At 28.0% G+C, this 16,633-nt stretch overlaps 6 protein-coding genes across 15 annotated transcripts; 3 read left to right on the top strand and 3 right to left on the bottom strand.

The window, feature by feature from the left end:
- Nucleotides 1-2,074: 2,074 nt before the first annotated feature.
- LOC113795745 (uncharacterized) lies at nt 2,075-3,847 on the top strand. The gene is made up of 3 exons (XM_027345955.2): nt 2,075-3,219; nt 3,278-3,550; nt 3,623-3,847. The coding sequence occupies exons 1-3, from the start codon at nt 2,526-2,528 to the stop codon at nt 3,793-3,795; spliced, it is 1,140 nt and encodes a 379-aa protein (XP_027201756.2). The 5' UTR covers nt 2,075-2,525; the 3' UTR covers nt 3,796-3,847.
- LOC113795775 (U7 snRNA-associated Sm-like protein LSm10) lies at nt 3,778-4,617 on the bottom strand. Its single transcript, XM_027345997.2, has 2 exons — nt 4,476-4,617; nt 3,778-4,412 (listed from the first exon to the last, which is right to left on the bottom strand). The coding sequence occupies exons 1-2, from the start codon at nt 4,596-4,598 to the stop codon at nt 3,981-3,983; spliced, it is 555 nt and encodes a 184-aa protein (XP_027201798.2). The 5' UTR covers nt 4,599-4,617; the 3' UTR covers nt 3,778-3,980.
- Nucleotides 4,618-5,006: 389 nt separating this feature from the next.
- LOC113795764 (solute carrier family 66 member 2) lies at nt 5,007-11,714 on the top strand. Of its 10 annotated transcripts, none has more exons than XR_012847209.1 (11): nt 5,007-5,155; nt 5,402-5,557; nt 5,674-7,227; nt 7,302-7,434; nt 7,513-7,649; nt 8,023-8,580; nt 8,795-9,067; nt 9,402-9,618; nt 9,675-9,851; nt 10,002-10,259; nt 10,361-10,498. XR_012847209.1 is itself a non-coding variant. In XM_075824536.1 (10 exons), exons 3-10 carry the CDS (start codon nt 7,089-7,091, stop codon nt 11,270-11,272), a joined length of 2,034 nt encoding a protein of 677 aa, XP_075680651.1. In that variant the 5' UTR covers nt 5,007-5,155; nt 5,402-5,557; nt 5,674-7,088; the 3' UTR covers nt 11,273-11,714. The 10 variants fall into 10 exon arrangements, 8 of the variants coding, with proteins under 8 accessions (XP_075680651.1, XP_075680656.1, XP_075680676.1 ...); XR_012847210.1 differs by having other exon boundaries at nt 10,002-10,255; nt 10,361-10,497; XM_075824536.1 differs by lacking the exons at nt 10,002-10,259; nt 10,361-10,498 and adding an exon at nt 10,873-11,714.
- LOC142646274 (uncharacterized) lies at nt 10,829-12,181 on the bottom strand. The gene has a single exon (XM_075824707.1). The coding sequence runs from the start codon at nt 12,179-12,181 to the stop codon at nt 11,651-11,653; it is 531 nt and encodes a 176-aa protein (XP_075680822.1). The 3' UTR covers nt 10,829-11,650.
- Nucleotides 12,182-12,533: 352 nt separating this feature from the next.
- Cndp2 (Cytosolic non-specific dipeptidase 2) lies at nt 12,534-14,424 on the top strand. The gene is made up of 5 exons (XM_027345986.2): nt 12,534-12,688; nt 12,757-12,880; nt 12,941-13,267; nt 13,321-14,053; nt 14,125-14,424. The coding sequence occupies exons 1-5, from the start codon at nt 12,657-12,659 to the stop codon at nt 14,334-14,336; spliced, it is 1,428 nt and encodes a 475-aa protein (XP_027201787.2). The 5' UTR covers nt 12,534-12,656; the 3' UTR covers nt 14,337-14,424.
- LOC113795769 (uncharacterized) lies at nt 12,966-16,629 on the bottom strand. The gene is made up of 2 exons (XM_027345991.2): nt 15,623-16,629; nt 12,966-15,563 (listed from the first exon to the last, which is right to left on the bottom strand). The coding sequence occupies exons 1-2, from the start codon at nt 16,503-16,505 to the stop codon at nt 14,752-14,754; spliced, it is 1,695 nt and encodes a 564-aa protein (XP_027201792.2). The 5' UTR covers nt 16,506-16,629; the 3' UTR covers nt 12,966-14,751.
- Between the last annotated feature and the right edge of the window lie 4 nt (nt 16,630-16,633).

Here is a 16,633-nt window from a genome sequence, read left to right as displayed (position 1 = left end):
CGTAGTTGTAGTTTTTTTTTTTGATTTCTATGAATGAAATAAAATATGGCCGGATGGTAGGGTTCTTCTGAATGAAATTTTTGATCTTGATTCTGCTCAATCTTGATTCTTGATTCTTTGGCTTTGTCTTCCTTTATTTCGCAACAGCGAAAAAATTTAATTTTTACCCAAAGGTCGTTGTACGTTGTAACATTTCACAACAGCAGCAGCAGCAAAAAAACGAAATTTTGAAAAGAATATTCCCTCATTTCTTTGGATAGCAACTAAACAAACTCTCAAAAATAATGATGTGAAAAATTTCATTGAAAAAAATTGTCGCCTTCATCATCAACAGGAATCTACTGGACAACAGCAACAACTTATGGACAGAATTTCATTCAAGTTTTTTTTTGGCTGCAAGAATAATGAGTATCATCATCACTTTGTAAAAAAAATTTCGTTTCCTAGCCTAATTGGTTTCATTCATTCATTCATAGAATTCAAGCGTCATTCCTATAGTTACGTCGTTGTTTTTTTTACTATTTTATGAATGAATCTGAAGAATTCCAAAGTCGATTCTTGACAGAATTCAAAGAATCCATATCCGTATAAATTAGGTTTTTCTTTGGAAAAAAACTTATTATTCAAATCAAATTGATTGAAGAATTGTTTTCTCTCTCTGCTACACTCATTACCCAATAAATTTTTGTGATAAATTTATTCACACTAAATGGATTCTGTAAGTGTGGAAAAAAAGGTGAAGAAATAAAAAACAAGTAAATAAAAATCATATTCTAATCACGTAAAACCAAAAGGGATCATCCAAAAAAGAATTACATTTAAATGAATAAAAAACCGATAAATATTCTGGGTAAAAAAACAACAAACCGAACGAATACAGAATATTATTCTCACATTGTAGCGATACTAATTTATCTCAATTTAACTTTATAATGATAATTATTCCTGCGTGCAAGAATTTTGTTTCATTTGAGCTTCATTTAAGCATAAATTTTTTTTGGATTCTCATTTACAAAACGGAAAAAACAAACAGAATATTCCTATATTAACTGAAAACTGATATTATTTGCCAGAATCAACAACAACAACAACCGAAGAATATTTTATCGGTAAATGAATCGTATAATAAGAGTATGGAGATAGCAGAAATTAACTAAACTTCGCAATTCATATGCACACACACACACATCGATCGACTAAACATGTATGAAAAAAAAATATTGTGGTCAATAAACTTTTACTTTTACTTCACACAGATCATGATCATGATCATCATTTATCACATTACATATCGATAGATTTAAGAAAAGAAAATACAGAAATTCAGGATAATAATAACACAAAAACGAAATTCATAATTTTTTTTGTTGTCATCATCAATATATCGATTGATCTCAAACATAATGGAAATTGGAACGCATCAATGATCAATAGAAATTCAATGTGTGTATGAATTCTGGCTGTCTGTTTGTTTTGTTTGAATTTTTTCAATGGAAAAAATGAATTCCTTGATCCATAATGATGATGAGCTGAGTGAGAATTTTTTTTTCTGGAGTAAATTTTGAATGAAATTTTTTTCAAATTTTCATAAGTTTGATTAATCGTTTTCATCATCAAATGAATGATGATGATGATGGAATTTTTCTCTAAATTCCATTTTCTAATGATGAAAAATTCAATTTTAGCCTAATTTTTTTCACAGCAGGATTTTCTCATTTTCATTTTCATTCACATCGAGATTTGCATATACAAGAAGAAATAATCAATTTTTATTGACCATTACCATCAGCCGTTCCAAAATTTGATTGACCATTAATCGATATCCTGGTTGCCAATGACCTTAATTTTTTTCCACTGTTGTTGTTTTAATCGAAAAAAAACCGATAAACAAAAACCCGAATTGGGTCAATTTTTTTTTTTGCTTGGAAAATCAAATAAAAATTCTTTTTCCCGAAAATAATTTGTAAATAATCAAATTATTTTTTAATGTAATGTGGATTGTTATAATAATGATTATTATCTAATGAATTTATTGTAATTTATTTTAAATATAATTTACAAAATTTGTTTGTTTTTGGGTGACAATTTTTTATTTTTAAAAATTCCCGTTATGTCAACCAGACAAGAAAAAAGACAAACCACACAATGAATAATCCCCGTTGTTGTAGATTATGATGATTTGACCAAAATGATCTCATTTTCAATCATCATCAGTCATAACACCAGGAATTCGAATTAGATTACGCCATGTCATTTTATGTCGTATTTTGTTTGCTACTTTGCTGCTGAATCATTCATCCATTTTGGAGTTCGACGACAGTTCAAAGAGAACGATGTTCTTCATGAAACGAAAATCCCTAATGATGATGTTGTAGTTTTCTTTCAAGTTTTCTGGTTTTTTGGTTCGAAATCTTTTAAAATTCTACGAAAAACAAACGATCAACGATCAACAACAAATACGGAAATGTCCATCTAAAATTCGACCGTTCTTAAATTATTTTATCATCGATCGATCAACAACGATTATGGATTATCATTTTTCAATATTTATTATTATAGTTATTGTTTCTTGTTGGGCATCACCATCGTTACTTGAAGCCAATAATGATCAATCATCATCCGCATCAACAATTTATCAACCAACTAAACAAGAAATTGATCGATTTCATTTAATCCAAGAACAAATTCGTCATCATCAACAAGAAGAACAACGTGAACGTGAAAGAAAAAAACATTTTGAACAACAAGAAATGGATCGTCGTCGATTAGAACAACAACAAATTCAACCAAGACATCCAGCTGAATCACTTTTGATACCACATTCAGCATTGGTGCCAATGTTTATGCAGCGGCAACAAATTTATAGTGATCATCGTGTACCGATGCCACCACAGCCACCACCACCTTATCTACAACAATTTGGTGGATTCAGTGGTGGTGGATATTTGCCACAATCAATGGCACCACCACCACCAAATTATCATCCACAAATGATACCCGAACCGCAAATGAATCAATTTGGACAGAATATTCTACCATATAATAATGATGTTGAAAATCGAAATTCTCGTATTCAGATGATGAATCATCATCAACAACAGCAACAAAATCGAAAACAATTTGACAAAAATATTGATAATCGACCAGAAGATGAAAATGATTTTGAAAAAATTGATAGATATCATGGAAAAGTATCATCAGAAACAATGGATACAACAGGTAATCTTTTTGTTGTTGTTTTTGATTTTGAGTAACCAATTTTCGATCAACCGTTTAGATATGATGAGTGAATCACCATCAAGATTTGATAAGAATCGTCATCATCACCATAATTCGATAGATGTTACAAATCGTTATCGTTGTTATTCATGCCAATGGAATATTGCACATTGTTCGGATTTTAATTGTTATAATAATCCGGATATTTGTACAACAAATAATTTCGTACCAAATATGGTACAACAAGCTGATTGTCCAGGTGGTTGTGAACAATTTGTCATAACCGATCCAAATGGTTTAACACAACAATGGAAACGTGGTTGTGCACAACGTAAGTTTCTTTTGTTGGGTTTTATTTTGAAATTTTAAAATTGATAAAATTATTTTAATCGATTATTAATAGCGGGCAGTTTTCCAATCGTTCGTATGCGTTGTAATACTTATTATGAATTTGGTGTACGTATTGATCGTTGTGTTTGTAATAATGATTGGTGTAATCGATCATCCACAAAAATAATCATTAATAAATCAATCATTTTGTTTATAATGGCAATCATCATCATTATCATCTTTTAATTTTAATATTTTTTTTTAATTTCCTTAACCAAATGTCAATTGTAATTAAAAATTATTTTATTTACAAAAAAAAATAAAAATTCGAATGTTTTCATTATCATTTTCTTTTTTTTGGAATAAAAGATGGCGCCACTAAAATCATTTTTAATTTACAATTTTTTTTTTTAAATTACAAAATGAGATTATCAATTTTTATTATCACCCGTAGAACTGATGGTTATTGACTTATTATCATTATCCTGTTGTTGTTGTTGTTGATTTGGTATTTCTGATTTTAATTTTTTACGATAATCTTTCCAATTAAACGGTCGTTGAATAGCCATAACATTTTTATTACGTTCACGATAAAATTTTAATTGCTTTTCAATACAATCAATAATATTAATCTCTTCAGGTAGATGAATAAAACGTATACGATTTCCTTTAATAAATATATAATCCATTTGTTTGGAATGTTTATCTAACCATTCGGTATCAGGTAAACGATCACATTGTAGATTGATTATTGTCGTATCATTATTATCATGACATTGTTCTTCAATCCAATCATTTAATGACCAAATTTTTGCACTACTTGATTCACAATTCATATAACAATCGACTGATTGTAACATACCCTAAATATATGGGAAAAAATAGATGCAATTGGAATAAGATTCGAAAAAAATCCAAATACGAACCAAAACAAAATGATCATTACGAAGTTCAATTAAAACTCGATGATCGATCAATGATTGTAACAAACAGATTAATGTACGTGTTGATTTGGCTATCTCTTTTGATGCTGTTGTCATTTGTGCCATTTTTTACAAGGAAAAAAATTGAAAAAAAATTTCGAACGTTTCAAGAGAATTCGAATGTTTTGGTTTGTGGTTCGAATTCTTCTTCGTCTTCTTTACCGAAGAGAAAACACAACATTACGATATCTAAGGATGGTCAGAATTGAGTCTGAATGAATCTTTTTTTTTGCATTGAATTCTCTTCTTCATATTCAAATCCAGTGATTCTCAACCTTTTTGTTGTCGCGGCACAATTTTAGCGGCACAAAATATATATCAGTTGCATTTTCAGAATTTCGCGGCACACCAATGTGCCGCGGCACACGGGTTGAGAATCACTGTTCAAATCAAAAGAATTGAAAAAAACCCATTGTTATTGCATTGTGTGTGATGTGATCACGCCAATGACATTTGAATTTTAAAACAACAAACAAACATCACATCATCAACAACGCCAACAACAATCGAGCTGAATGATGACAAACAATGTTCCGTTGTTGTTATTCATCATCATCATCATCATCATCATCGTTTGGTGATAATGTTTCTTGAAAAACAAAATTTCCAACATTTTCGTAAAGGTAAAAAAATTATTGAATTCAAAATTCATTCAGGATTTCTATAGACAATAAAAAAAATGATTGTCATTCAAAGATGATCATGACTTTGATCAAAATTCAATCAATAAATTTATCCTTAACTTTTGAAATTGATTGAATGATTAGTTTTTTTTGTACAAAACTAGTTAGTTTTAATTAATTTTATTGCTTTCATCATCATTATTTTTTTCTCTTTTTTCTGTACAAAACTTTTTCAACAAAATCCAGTTTCTCCTCTTGTGAATAATGTTGTTTTTTACCTCGCTCGTTTAGTTAAGTTTTAATTATCATCGATTCAACCAACCATGCCAATTTAAAGAGAAAAACTTGATCTTCAAACGAAAAAAATTACGGTCGACATCGTTGAGCTCAACAAGAAAAAAAGTTATTATTTAAAAAGTTACAAAAAATTTTGCTTATGGATTTATTTTCATAGACGACCTAAATTCAAATTCAACCGAATTTAATATTTTTTTTCTGTTGTTTTTTTCTCGATTCAGGCTACAATCATCATCATCATTTGATCCTCATCAATATCAATAATAATTGTTATCATCAACAACGACAAATTTAATCAACTTGACTGACTAAAAATCAATTGAAATGATGAATTGATATTTGATTTCATTAGCAAGCATCAAATACTCTTGATTCTCAACACAATCTTATCAAGTGAAAAATAGATATTAATCATAATCATAATTTTCTCTGGATTTCATCATTACAATAATCAAATATTGATTAATTTTAATAGAAAATAATCGTCATAGACACCATCATTTAATCTATCAACATCACCATTAAATAAATAAATAATAATCATTGCTAAATAATTTGATTATTTTTGGATTTCATCTAATCGTGCACACTTGAACACACAAACATTAACCTTATGGTGTTTGTAATATGAGATTACAAACACTAAACGCGTATATCTTAATATCAACAAACAAACAAAAGTCACATTTTTGTTTCTCTACTTTTGTCGTTGTTGTCGTCGTCCATTCGTACATTGAATCCAAAATGTAATGTACGTTATAATTATTGAATGGCAATTTGATTGACAACAATTGCGATTTCAGATGCATTACAGATCATCATCATCATCATTACTCATACCGATCATCGTTTCGTTTTGTTATTTTTGTCAAATATCATGACTAGATAGAATTTTTTTTTGTCAAATCATTTTTTTTGGTTGTTTTTGTTTTGAGATTTTGGCTACAAACGAAAAGAAAATCAACAAATTGATCATATCATTCATTTGGATACGGAAATATTTTCAATGTTTGTTTGTCAAGTGTTACTTTGTGTTTGTTGTGTGAATTCTTTTTTTTGAATGTTCTAAGTTCATGTAAACTTTTTTCGGATTGTCATTGACAACCAAATCGATGAGAAGAAAAGAAATAGAAAAATTCTACCCTATTCTTTGCACTATATATAATCAAGGTCTGACAACAATCATCATTTCAAGAAAGTTTTAAGGCCCATATATAATAAGGGGTACTATATAATAATAAAGGCGCGATCCATAACAACAACAACAACTACTACTTCCTTTAACACATAATCATCATATCCACATTCAGAATATTCTTGTTGTTTCATTCGAAAACATGCAATGTGCAATACTCAATTCAATTGAAAGTTTCCTATAATCATCATCATCATCATAAGATTATTCTCTCTGATTCCACCGAGAAAAACTCACACAAAAAAAATTCATAAGAAAATGTCTTGGCTATGATTGAAATATGTTTTTTTTAAATCAAGATTTTATTTTGTTTTCATTTTACCTTAGAATTTAATTTAGAAATTAATTTTAGGATTTTTTTTGATTTGAAACTGTGTGCATTTGTATTTGTGTGTGATTTTTTTTTGCATAATTTTGATCAAAAATCAACCGAGAGAAACAATGTCTGCCAATTTAATCATCAATTCGACAACAGCAGCAACGTCTGTTGTCGATCCATTAGGTGAAGATGGTACAATCGAATGGATTATGTCAAAAATTGATCAATTTCCAATCAAATTATCATTTATATTTTCATGTGGTATGTTTTTCGCAAATCGAATCCAATCAAATCAAATCAATCAATTTGTCATTTTTGTTTTCTCTATGTTATAGCCATGGTTATTGGCAGTATTGTGCCTTATATACCACAATATTTTACAATCAAACAAACACAAAATACTGAAGGTTTTTCCCTATATGTTTGTCTAACATTATTGATTGCAAATATACTTCGTATAATGTTTTGGTAAGCATTGTTATTATCAAGAATCTATTGAATAACATTAATCTTTCTATCTATGACCATTTTTCATTCAAAAAAAAGGTTTGGTAAACATTTTGAAACACCATTATTAATACAATCAATAGTTATGATAATGGCAATGTTTATATTATTGGAACTTTGTGTTCGTGTTAGAAATTCTAATCTAATTATTAAACAAAAACGTCGTTATTTTTCCGGTAAGTTTCTTATGATGCTGTGATTATCAGCAAATTAGTTTATGTGTGTTTGGTGTGTGTGTGTAATAGATGTATTATCTTCTGCATGGAATGATAATCAAAATAGTTTTTTTATTTTTCCATAAACAATAGTTTTCGGATCATTTTTTTCCCATTATTTATTTTTATTTTTTTGTTCTTTTTCTTTTCTTTTTCGTTTATTCTTGCTTTCTCTCATTTGCAATATTTGAAAAATCCAAAAAAAACATGAAAAAACTTGCCCAACACTATTATTGATTTCTCTTATATATCTTTATCCTCTTACTTGTGTGATTTTGTGTATTGTTTTTGTTTACCTTGTTGTTTCAATTGATTTAATGAAACAAAAACAAAGAAAAAGATTCAATGAAAACAATGTTGACAACATCAAAATCAAACGAAAGCAATCATCATTCGAAAGATTTGTCAACAACAACAACAATAAATTTAAAAAGATCACGTTCGCTTGATGATTGTCATAATGAAAAACAATATAATAATAGAAATGTTTATGTAAAAAAGAATTCTATAACTGGAATCATTTATATGATGAAAAATTCTATATCACAAACATTACCGAAAAATTATCATCATCCACATCAACAACAACGGCAAAATGATCATTCTACAATTGATATGACCACTGATGATGATAACAACAATGATAATAGTCAACCGAAATCAAAAAATCATCATTTTTTTAAACAAATTTCCAATTTAGAGAATAAAATGAAATTGGTTAAAAATCAATTTGAATCAAATATACAACAACGACGACAATCATCAACAAATCAAAATACTCAACAACAACAACAATCATCACCACCAACAACAATTCAAAATGATCATCATCAATGTTCATCATCAAATCATCATTCAAATCAAGAATCTTCGAATCTTTCACCAAAACAAAGTAATTTCTTTTTTTTTGTTTTTGTTTGTCAAATTCTGTTCATATTACTTTTCTTTGTTTGTGCACGTTATCTTTTTTTCATAAATTTTCAATATGATAATTTGATTTGATTTTTCTCATTTAAATTATGTAAAATTTGTTTTGTTTGTTTTTCATTCATTCATTCAATTTTTGTAAAGTTCATTCATATTCATTTTTATTCATTTCAATTAAGCAATTGTATCTAGTTACCATGTTGATGGCAATGGTGGCGGTGGTGCAACAGCAACAACAACAGCCATACATTCCGTACAGTTTGATGATTCAAATTTGCAACAAAAACAACAACGTAAAAATGAAATGATAATTGTCGATGAAATGGGTTCAACAAAATTAATCGATCCAAAACATCAGCTATTAATCAATGATGATCTAATAATCAATGAAAATATAAACACTGAAAAAACTAATGATGATGATGATCAATTTAAACAAAAACGTTTCATCGGTATTATTAATTGATTTGATTAATTGATTTCAATAATCGGATAATCCTTTCTTTCTGAATATTTTTATTTGTTTTTTGTTGTTTCGATCACATTTCTTTCATTATTTCTGTTGTTGTTAATTTTCATTTTCATTTGTTTCCTTTGTGTTCATTTCTTTGTTTTGTTTTATTTTCCTAATTTCTGTATGTAGAACGAAAAAAAAATCCCATAATAGTTTAGATTAACAAACAAAAAAAGAAAAGATAATCTGTGTGCGCTATTCTCAACCATTCTATGTTTTCTTTTTAAATTCTGATTTTGTTATCTTTTTTTTCCCTTCTATTTTCATTACAGATTTTGATTTACGTTTTTTCTGGGAATGGACTGATTTTATGAGCTATTTGGAATGTATGGCCGTTTTTACATTGATTGCCGGATTGATATTCTATTTGTTTATCGATGTGCCTTTGATTGTTGAAGGATATGGTCTGGTTGCATTAGTTACTGAATCATTATTGGCAAGTCCACAATTTTTTCGTAATCTTAAAGTAAAATCTGTGGAAGGAATGAGGTAAGTTGATCATTAAATCTAAATCTTTTTTTGAACTAATTGAATTTTTTTTCAAGCAAATTAATGGTGTTTACCTGGTTTCTTGGTGATCTATATAAAACTGTTTATTTTTTTGTTCGACAAGCACCATTTCAATTTTTACTTTGTGGCTGTACACAAATAACATTTGATTCGTTAATATTTATGCAAATAATATGCTATAAAAAAGCTACATATCGAAAAATACCAAAATCGTATGTCAATTTTCATTATAATAATAATATTTTATTAATCAATTCTATGGATAAAATTCACTAACCCACACACAATATACTTGAACATCATTTAACAACAACCAAAAAATAAACTAACCAAAATTGATCGTTTCTTTTTTTTTAAAACAGTAGATTTGATTAGTTTTGATTTGTTGTTTGCATGTCTTATTTTGATCTTGATTTTTTTTCCGTTTGTTTGTGTCTTTCTAATGAGAAACATGTCATGAAAACTTATTCTATAATTATTAAGCAAAAAAAATGAATAATTCTTCAGAAACTAACCAACTTTATAACTTCTTAAACTTTTGTTGGAGAAAACAAAATGTTTTTCTTGTCTTGTTTTTATATGTTGGTGTCTTTTCATGTATCAAATTTAACACTTTGTGAGTATGTTTAAAAAAATCCTTTTTCTTTTTATTCTTTGAAACTAAAAATTTTCTTTTATTTTTCTTTTACTTATATAAAATACACGCATGACAAACAAACAGTAAAATTGTTTCAAAACAACAACCACGAGGATCATCATTGAATCAATCAAATCAACAATTATCAATAAATCATTCAAAATCAATAAATTCATCCAAATCAAGATATTTTATACCATCGATTGGTATATCGATGATTGGAATTAATAATGATGATGATCATGATAAAGAAGAAATAAAACTTCATAAGCTTTAAATTACCTAAACAAACCCTCAACTTTAATTGGCTTGAACAAGTTCAAATTGCACACAATCATCGATTCATGAAAACATCATCATCATTATTTTTATCTGTGATCTTTTTGTTTTTTTTTGTTTCTTTTATTTTAAATTTTCTCAACTTTTTTTTATCATTATTTTCCTCATTGTAAATGATTTTATTTTTTTGATAATTAAAAAACACTATACAATCAATATGATCGATCAATGAATTCATTTTGAAAATTTATTTTTGTAAATATTTTTTGTAAATTTTATTAATTTTTCTGTTTTCTTTATTTCATTCTCTCTATTAGGCAATTAAAACATTTGGAAAATCGTGCCCGTAAACATTTTAAAGAAAATGTTCGATCAAAACAAATGTTCAATCTATTGACAACAATGTCAAACGCAGATTCAAATTGTCCAAATCCATCATCGATTATATCCACTTCAATTCATCATCCACAACCATTATCACGAATGAATGCAAGTGAATCACTGGAACCAATATCACCAAAAGATTCAAATTCATTGAATGATGGTGATGATGATTGTGATCAAATGGATTTAATCGAATTGAATGGTTATGAAAATAAAGGTGCAATATTCGATCATAATGTTAAATATGCAGACGGTGATGGTGATGATAATTTTGAAAATATCAATATCGAAGATGCTGATGATGAAAATGATAAATTCAAGACAGCTATATAACTCGTTAAACAAAGGCAAAGCAATGTGACGTGACTGTGATATTATAAAAATGAATGAAAAAACAAGAAATGAAAAAAAATCAATTAGGGCAATTTTCAATCAATCAATGTAGAATTTTTTTGTTTTTGGCTTTCCAAATAATGTTTTTTTAATGTTTTTTTTTGAATTTGAATTTGGTTTTTTTTGGTGTTTGGAAATAACATCTCTAGTCATTTTTTCTATTGATTTGTTTGTGTAAACAATGTATTAACTCCAATTCAATTATCCACTTTTAACCCGGTGTTGGTTTTTGATTTTATTTTTTGTCTTTAATTTTTAGAAGAAGAAAAAACATTATATGATTGAAAAACAAAAACTTTTTCCAATTTTTTTCTGTTGTCAAAATTCAAATGTTCTAACCAAATCTAAAAATTTAATTAAATTAATGATCTCTTGTTTTGAATGATAATATTTTGAAAATTTTTTCAATTCACTTCTTATCAATTTCAATTCACGTTTATATTTATCATTACGAATTTTTAAATTAATATGAAAATCATTAACCTGTTCCCATGATTCGATTGTTTCACTTAGATATTTTTCCAATGATATTATCCAGGATTTAAATTCACGATGTTTATCATTATCGTTATCATTATCATCAGCATCATTATCATTATCTTTGGTTGTATTTTTGGTTGTTGTTGTTGGTTTAATTCGATTATAAATTTTTGATAATAATAACATACGACGTCTTTCATTATTATCACGAACATATGATGGTCTTTTATGTGGCCGAGTTAAATGATTATATGCATCATAATAATGAAAACAAATTGAACATTCAATTAATATTTTTGGTAATATCAATATTAAACATATTGGTATCATTATACCAATCAAATAGCTAAATGTTAATATGGCAAACATTGTTTTTTTTCAAAAAAATTTTTTTGCATAGAGATTATCACATTAACTAAATAGCAAAGTAATTTTTTTGGGGGGGGGGAAACAAATTCTCGAATCAAATATTTAATTGTTTTAAAATATTTTCTACCATTACATTCTTTTTGGATAGTGTAAGTTGGTTTTACACGTGTATTTTTTTTGGCCACACAAATCTCAAAGTGATTGTTTGTTTTGTATATCAATTGTCATCATCATTTCTATCTTATCAATGCAAAATCATCATTGTCGCCACTGTTTTTACAATTCAATCAACAACAACAAGATAAAATCAATCGAACCATTTGACAACAACAAGAAAAAATTGTACATATAGATATTTTCTCTAACCGTACGGTGATTTTATTATATAAATAAGTTTTCTTCTATAATCATTTTTCTACTTTCAACGTTTTTTTTTTTGTTTTGACAAACAACAAAAACACCCACCAACAATAAAATGGCTAGCCAATCATTGGAAAAAATTTTCAAGTAAATTTTTTTTCATAATTTTTTTAATGATTTTTAATCTGAAAAAAATTTTCTCTTTTAAAAAAAAGACACATCGATAATAATGCCGATTCATATGTTAAACGATTATCCGAAGCTGTTGCTATCAAAAGTGTTTCATGTTCGTATGAATTACGAAATGAAACCATTAATATGGTCAAATGGATGGAAAAGGTATGAATGGAGTAAATCTAATGTAATCAAACTTTATTTTATTTTTTCAAAAAAATTTAGTTATTAAAACAAGAAGGTGTAAAAACTGAATTAGCTGATATTGGTGAGCAAACATTTCCAGATGGTCGTAAAGCACCGCTGCCACCAGTTTTACTTGGTCAATTAGGAAATAATTCAAAAAAGAAAACATTGTGTGTTTATGGTCATTTGGATGTACAACCAGCTTTAAAATCTGATGGTTGGGATACAGAACCATTTGTTTTAACCGAAAAAAATGGTAAACTTTATGGTCGTGGTGCATCCGATGATAAAGGACCAGTACTTGGTTGGCTTCATGCTTTGCAAGCATTTAAAGCCAACAATATTGATTTGCCAGTTAATTTGAAGGTTTGTAGTTTTTTTGATTGTTATTGATTTTTCCAATCAATTTTTTTTCTCAGTTTGTATTTGAAGGTATGGAAGAATCTGGTTCTGAAGGTTTAGATGAACTTTTGCTAAGCCGTAAAGATACGTTTTTCAATGATGTTGATTTTGTCTGCATAAGTGATAATTATTGGCTTGGTACGAAAAAACCTTGCCTTACTTATGGACTTCGTGGTTTAGCTTATTTTTACATTGAAATTGAATGTGCAGCAAAAGATTTACATTCAGGTGTTTATGGTGGATCGGTTCATGAAGCTATGACTGATTTAATACAATTATTTAGTCGTTTAGTTGATTCAAAAGGAAACATAATGATTACCGGTATTATGGATGATGTTGAACCATTAACCAGCGAAGAAGAAAAACTTTATCATGCTATTGATTTTTGTTGTAATGAATTTCGTTCAGATGTTGGATGTGAACGTTTGATTCATGAAAATAAAATGGATACATTGACACGTCGTTGGCGTTATCCATCATTATCGATTCATGGAATTGAAGGTGCATTTTCCGATTCCGGATCGAAAACTGTTATACCGAAAAAAGTTATTGGTAAATTTTCTATTCGTCTGGTACCAAATCAACAACCGAAAATGATTGAAAAACTTGTTGTCGATTATTTGACTAAAGAATTTCAAAAACTGAATAGTCCAAATAAATTTCGTACATTTATGGTAAATGGTGGTCGTCCTTGGAAATCCAGTCCAAATAGCCCGAATTTTACTGCAGCAAGATTAGCAACAAAACATGGTCAGTAGTACCCAAACTAATCATTTCAAAATGTTCAATCTTTTTATGTTTATTTTGATGATTGAATATAGTTTACGGTGTTGAACCAGATATGACACGTGAAGGGGGATCAATCCCGGTTACACTGACTTTTCAAGAAGTAACCAATAAAAGTGTAATTCTATTACCAATGGGTGCTGCTGATGATGGTGCACATTCACAAAATGAAAAAATTGATCGTCGTAATTACATTGAAGGTACCAAATTGATGGCTGCTTATATTACCGAAATTGCAAATGTTTGATTTTTATAATTTTTTTTACCGGTGATTGATCGTTTGTTTTTTTTCATTCAATAAACATGATTAATTTCATTAAAAACTTGTTTCCAAAGACGTGTTTTATTAATCAAACGTTGAAAATATTCAGCACGATCCGTTTCGATCGATATGAAAATCTGATATGTTAAAAATAATAAAAACAACAAGAACAAAATCATTTTCAACGAATTGGACATCATCATTATCTTTATCTTGACCAAAGATGAATTCCGAATGAATGATTCGATTTGGAAAAACAATCCGATTTAAATATTGGCCAGCGAATGATGATGATGACATAAACAGAATTTTTGCAAAACATTTTCTGCAATTTCATTGCTGAACTTATTTTATTTTAATTGAAAATATTTTTTCTTCAAAAAAAAGGTCAATCAACTAACTAACTAATAATGGGAAATCCATATTCAACTAATGGACTAATCAAATCGGATAAAACTCTATCCAATTGTTGTTGATTTTGTTCAAATGTTTCGGGCCAATATTTAAAAAGCAGATCACGAAATTTTTCAATTTTGACATCATTGCTGCTGCTGCCATCTTGTTGTTGTGTGTTTGGCAATAATTTTTCATTCGAATATTTTCTTAATTTATGTTTCTGCTGGTAATGATGTTTATTTTGATGAATATCACCTTCATCCGAACGATTAACCGAGGTTTTTTCTTTAATTTTATTATCATCTTCTTCAGCATTACCATCATTATCGATGAAAATATTTTTCACTTTACAATAACGAGCGAATAACATTATCGATTCTTTTTGCATTTGTTCAAGCTTGAATTCGGTTGTATCGAATAATAAATTCAATAATATATGTTCGAAACATTTTTCCTGTAAAATTGGATGATCAGAATTTTTCAATAATTTATACAGACGTCCAATCAATAATTTATGTAGACGAAAATTACGACTACAAACAATCATTGGATCACAATTAAACCGTATGATATGATTAAATGGTTCGATTAAAAGACAACGAAATAATTCAATTTCAATCAAATTAACATTATCCAAAAGAATTAATACTGCATTGATTAAATTGTAAACCATTGAACAAGTTTCTTGATTGCATTGTTGTTGTTGTTCTATCATGTTTGTTTGAAATTGTCGAAAAATGATCAAAAATTCTGAACTTAATTTCGATCGTTGTGTTGATCCAATCATAAAAGCAACTTCGGGAAAACATTTAAGTGCTGTGTGTGGAGAAATTTTGTTTTGAAAAATGAAATTATTCATTGCTAACTCTGCTCACCTTGTTTTTGTGTAGATTCTTGCAATAATAATCCTGCATAAAGATTGGAATAAAATGTATAAAAATATGTACCAAGTGCTAATATACAACCGGTAAAGAATTTTAAAAATATTTCCGGTTTTTGAACAAAATTCAATATAAAATTCCGTTCCAATTCCCAACGTAAATTTAAATGAAATTTTAAATTATCCAATGTTATTGTTTTTGTATAACCAGCATAACCAGAAATTTCATAATCATTCACTTCCAAGAATAATTTCGGCAAATCTTCTTCTTGACGATATTTTTGTTGTTGAAAACCTTTTATAATCATTTTGTTTAAATTTAATTCGTTTGGAATTTCAATCGATGATTGAAAATTTGATTCAATTTCGATTGGAATTTTTAAAATGTTATTAATTTCCAACCAAAATGATGATGATTGTTGTTGATCATAATTTGATTGAACAGCAAAATCATGTTGATCATCATTGTTATCGTTACCATCATCGATTGTTTTTGTTGTTGTTGTCTTTACTGATTCGATCGATATCAACAATTTCCGAGCAATTTTAAAACAACATTTATTTGCTAAATTTATGGCAAATTTTTTTCGATTATAATGCATCTGAGGGAATGCTTGGTCAATATTTTGACTGAATGAATTAAAACGTTCGACAAAATTTTGAAAATAATCCGTTGGTGTTTGATCTTTTAACCATGGTAAATAATGTGCATTGAATAGTGTGGTCAATATAAACAGGCAATATTCTTCTTCATTCAATTCGATTGGTTCAATCGGTTGTTTATCAACAACAACAACATTATGATTTTGTTGTTGATAATTTTGATGATGATGTTTTGATGAAGAAGAAGAAGAAGTAAATAACTTTAGAAATTCCATTGAATAATGTTTCAAATGGGAAAATCCTTTTCGTAACCACTGAATTTTCTTTGTTTTATCAATTTTGTCCAAAAAAAATTCAAATCAACCAAAAATCAAGTAAATAATCGAACAATAACCAAAACAAA

The sequence above is a fragment of the Dermatophagoides pteronyssinus genome, unplaced genomic scaffold (assembly GCF_027571235.1).
Source record: "Dermatophagoides pteronyssinus isolate colony J.1.1.1.1 unplaced genomic scaffold, Derpt_VIB-CSIC_2022.12 sq0001, whole genome shotgun sequence".
In the NCBI taxonomy this organism is placed as follows: domain Eukaryota; kingdom Metazoa; phylum Arthropoda; class Arachnida; order Sarcoptiformes; family Pyroglyphidae; genus Dermatophagoides; species Dermatophagoides pteronyssinus.
Note: the sequence above shows the minus strand (reverse complement) of the source record. Positions and strands in the feature narration are given on the sequence as shown.

What these genes read in the sequence shown, in the direction of transcription:
- LOC142646274 (XM_075824707.1), bottom strand. Translation starts at nt 12,181, where the DNA reads ATGTTTGCCATATTAACATTTAGCTATTTGATTGGTATAATGATACCA.
- LOC113795775 (XM_027345997.2), bottom strand. Translation starts at nt 4,598, where the DNA reads ATGGCACAAATGACAACAGCATCAAAAGAGATAGCCAAATCAACACGT. An exon ending in GTAATGATCATTTTGTTTTG is followed by an intron (nt 4,413 to 4,475) that starts GTTCGTATTTGG and finishes CCATATATTTAG; the next exon opens with GGTATGTTACAATCAGTCGA.
- Cndp2 (XM_027345986.2), top strand. Translation starts at nt 12,657, where the DNA reads ATGGCTAGCCAATCATTGGAAAAAATTTTCAA. An exon ending in TGGTCAAATGGATGGAAAAG is followed by an intron (nt 12,881 to 12,940) that starts GTATGAATGGAG and finishes AAAAAAATTTAG; the next exon opens with TTATTAAAACAAGAAGGTGT. An exon ending in AAGATTAGCAACAAAACATG is followed by an intron (nt 14,054 to 14,124) that starts GTCAGTAGTACC and finishes GATTGAATATAG; the next exon opens with TTTACGGTGTTGAACCAGAT.
- LOC113795764 (XM_075824536.1), top strand. Translation starts at nt 7,089, where the DNA reads ATGTCTGCCAATTTAATCATCAATTCGACAACAGCAGCAACGTCTGTT. An exon ending in AAAACGTCGTTATTTTTCCG is followed by an intron (nt 7,650 to 8,022) that starts GTAAGTTTCTTA and finishes ACAAAAACAAAG; the next exon opens with AAAAAGATTCAATGAAAACA. An exon ending in GAATCTTTCACCAAAACAAA is followed by an intron (nt 8,581 to 8,794) that starts GTAATTTCTTTT and finishes ATTTCAATTAAG; the next exon opens with CAATTGTATCTAGTTACCAT.
- LOC113795769 (XM_027345991.2), bottom strand. Translation starts at nt 16,505, where the DNA reads ATGGAATTTCTAAAGTTATTTACTTCTTCTTCTTCTTCATCAAAACAT. An exon ending in AGAATCTACACAAAAACAAG is followed by an intron (nt 15,564 to 15,622) that starts GTGAGCAGAGTT and finishes CTCCACACACAG; the next exon opens with CACTTAAATGTTTTCCCGAA.
- LOC113795745 (XM_027345955.2), top strand. Translation starts at nt 2,526, where the DNA reads ATGGATTATCATTTTTCAATATTTATTATTATAGTTATTGTTTCTTGT. An exon ending in AGAAACAATGGATACAACAG is followed by an intron (nt 3,220 to 3,277) that starts GTAATCTTTTTG and finishes TCAACCGTTTAG; the next exon opens with ATATGATGAGTGAATCACCA. An exon ending in GAAACGTGGTTGTGCACAAC is followed by an intron (nt 3,551 to 3,622) that starts GTAAGTTTCTTT and finishes GATTATTAATAG; the next exon opens with CGGGCAGTTTTCCAATCGTT.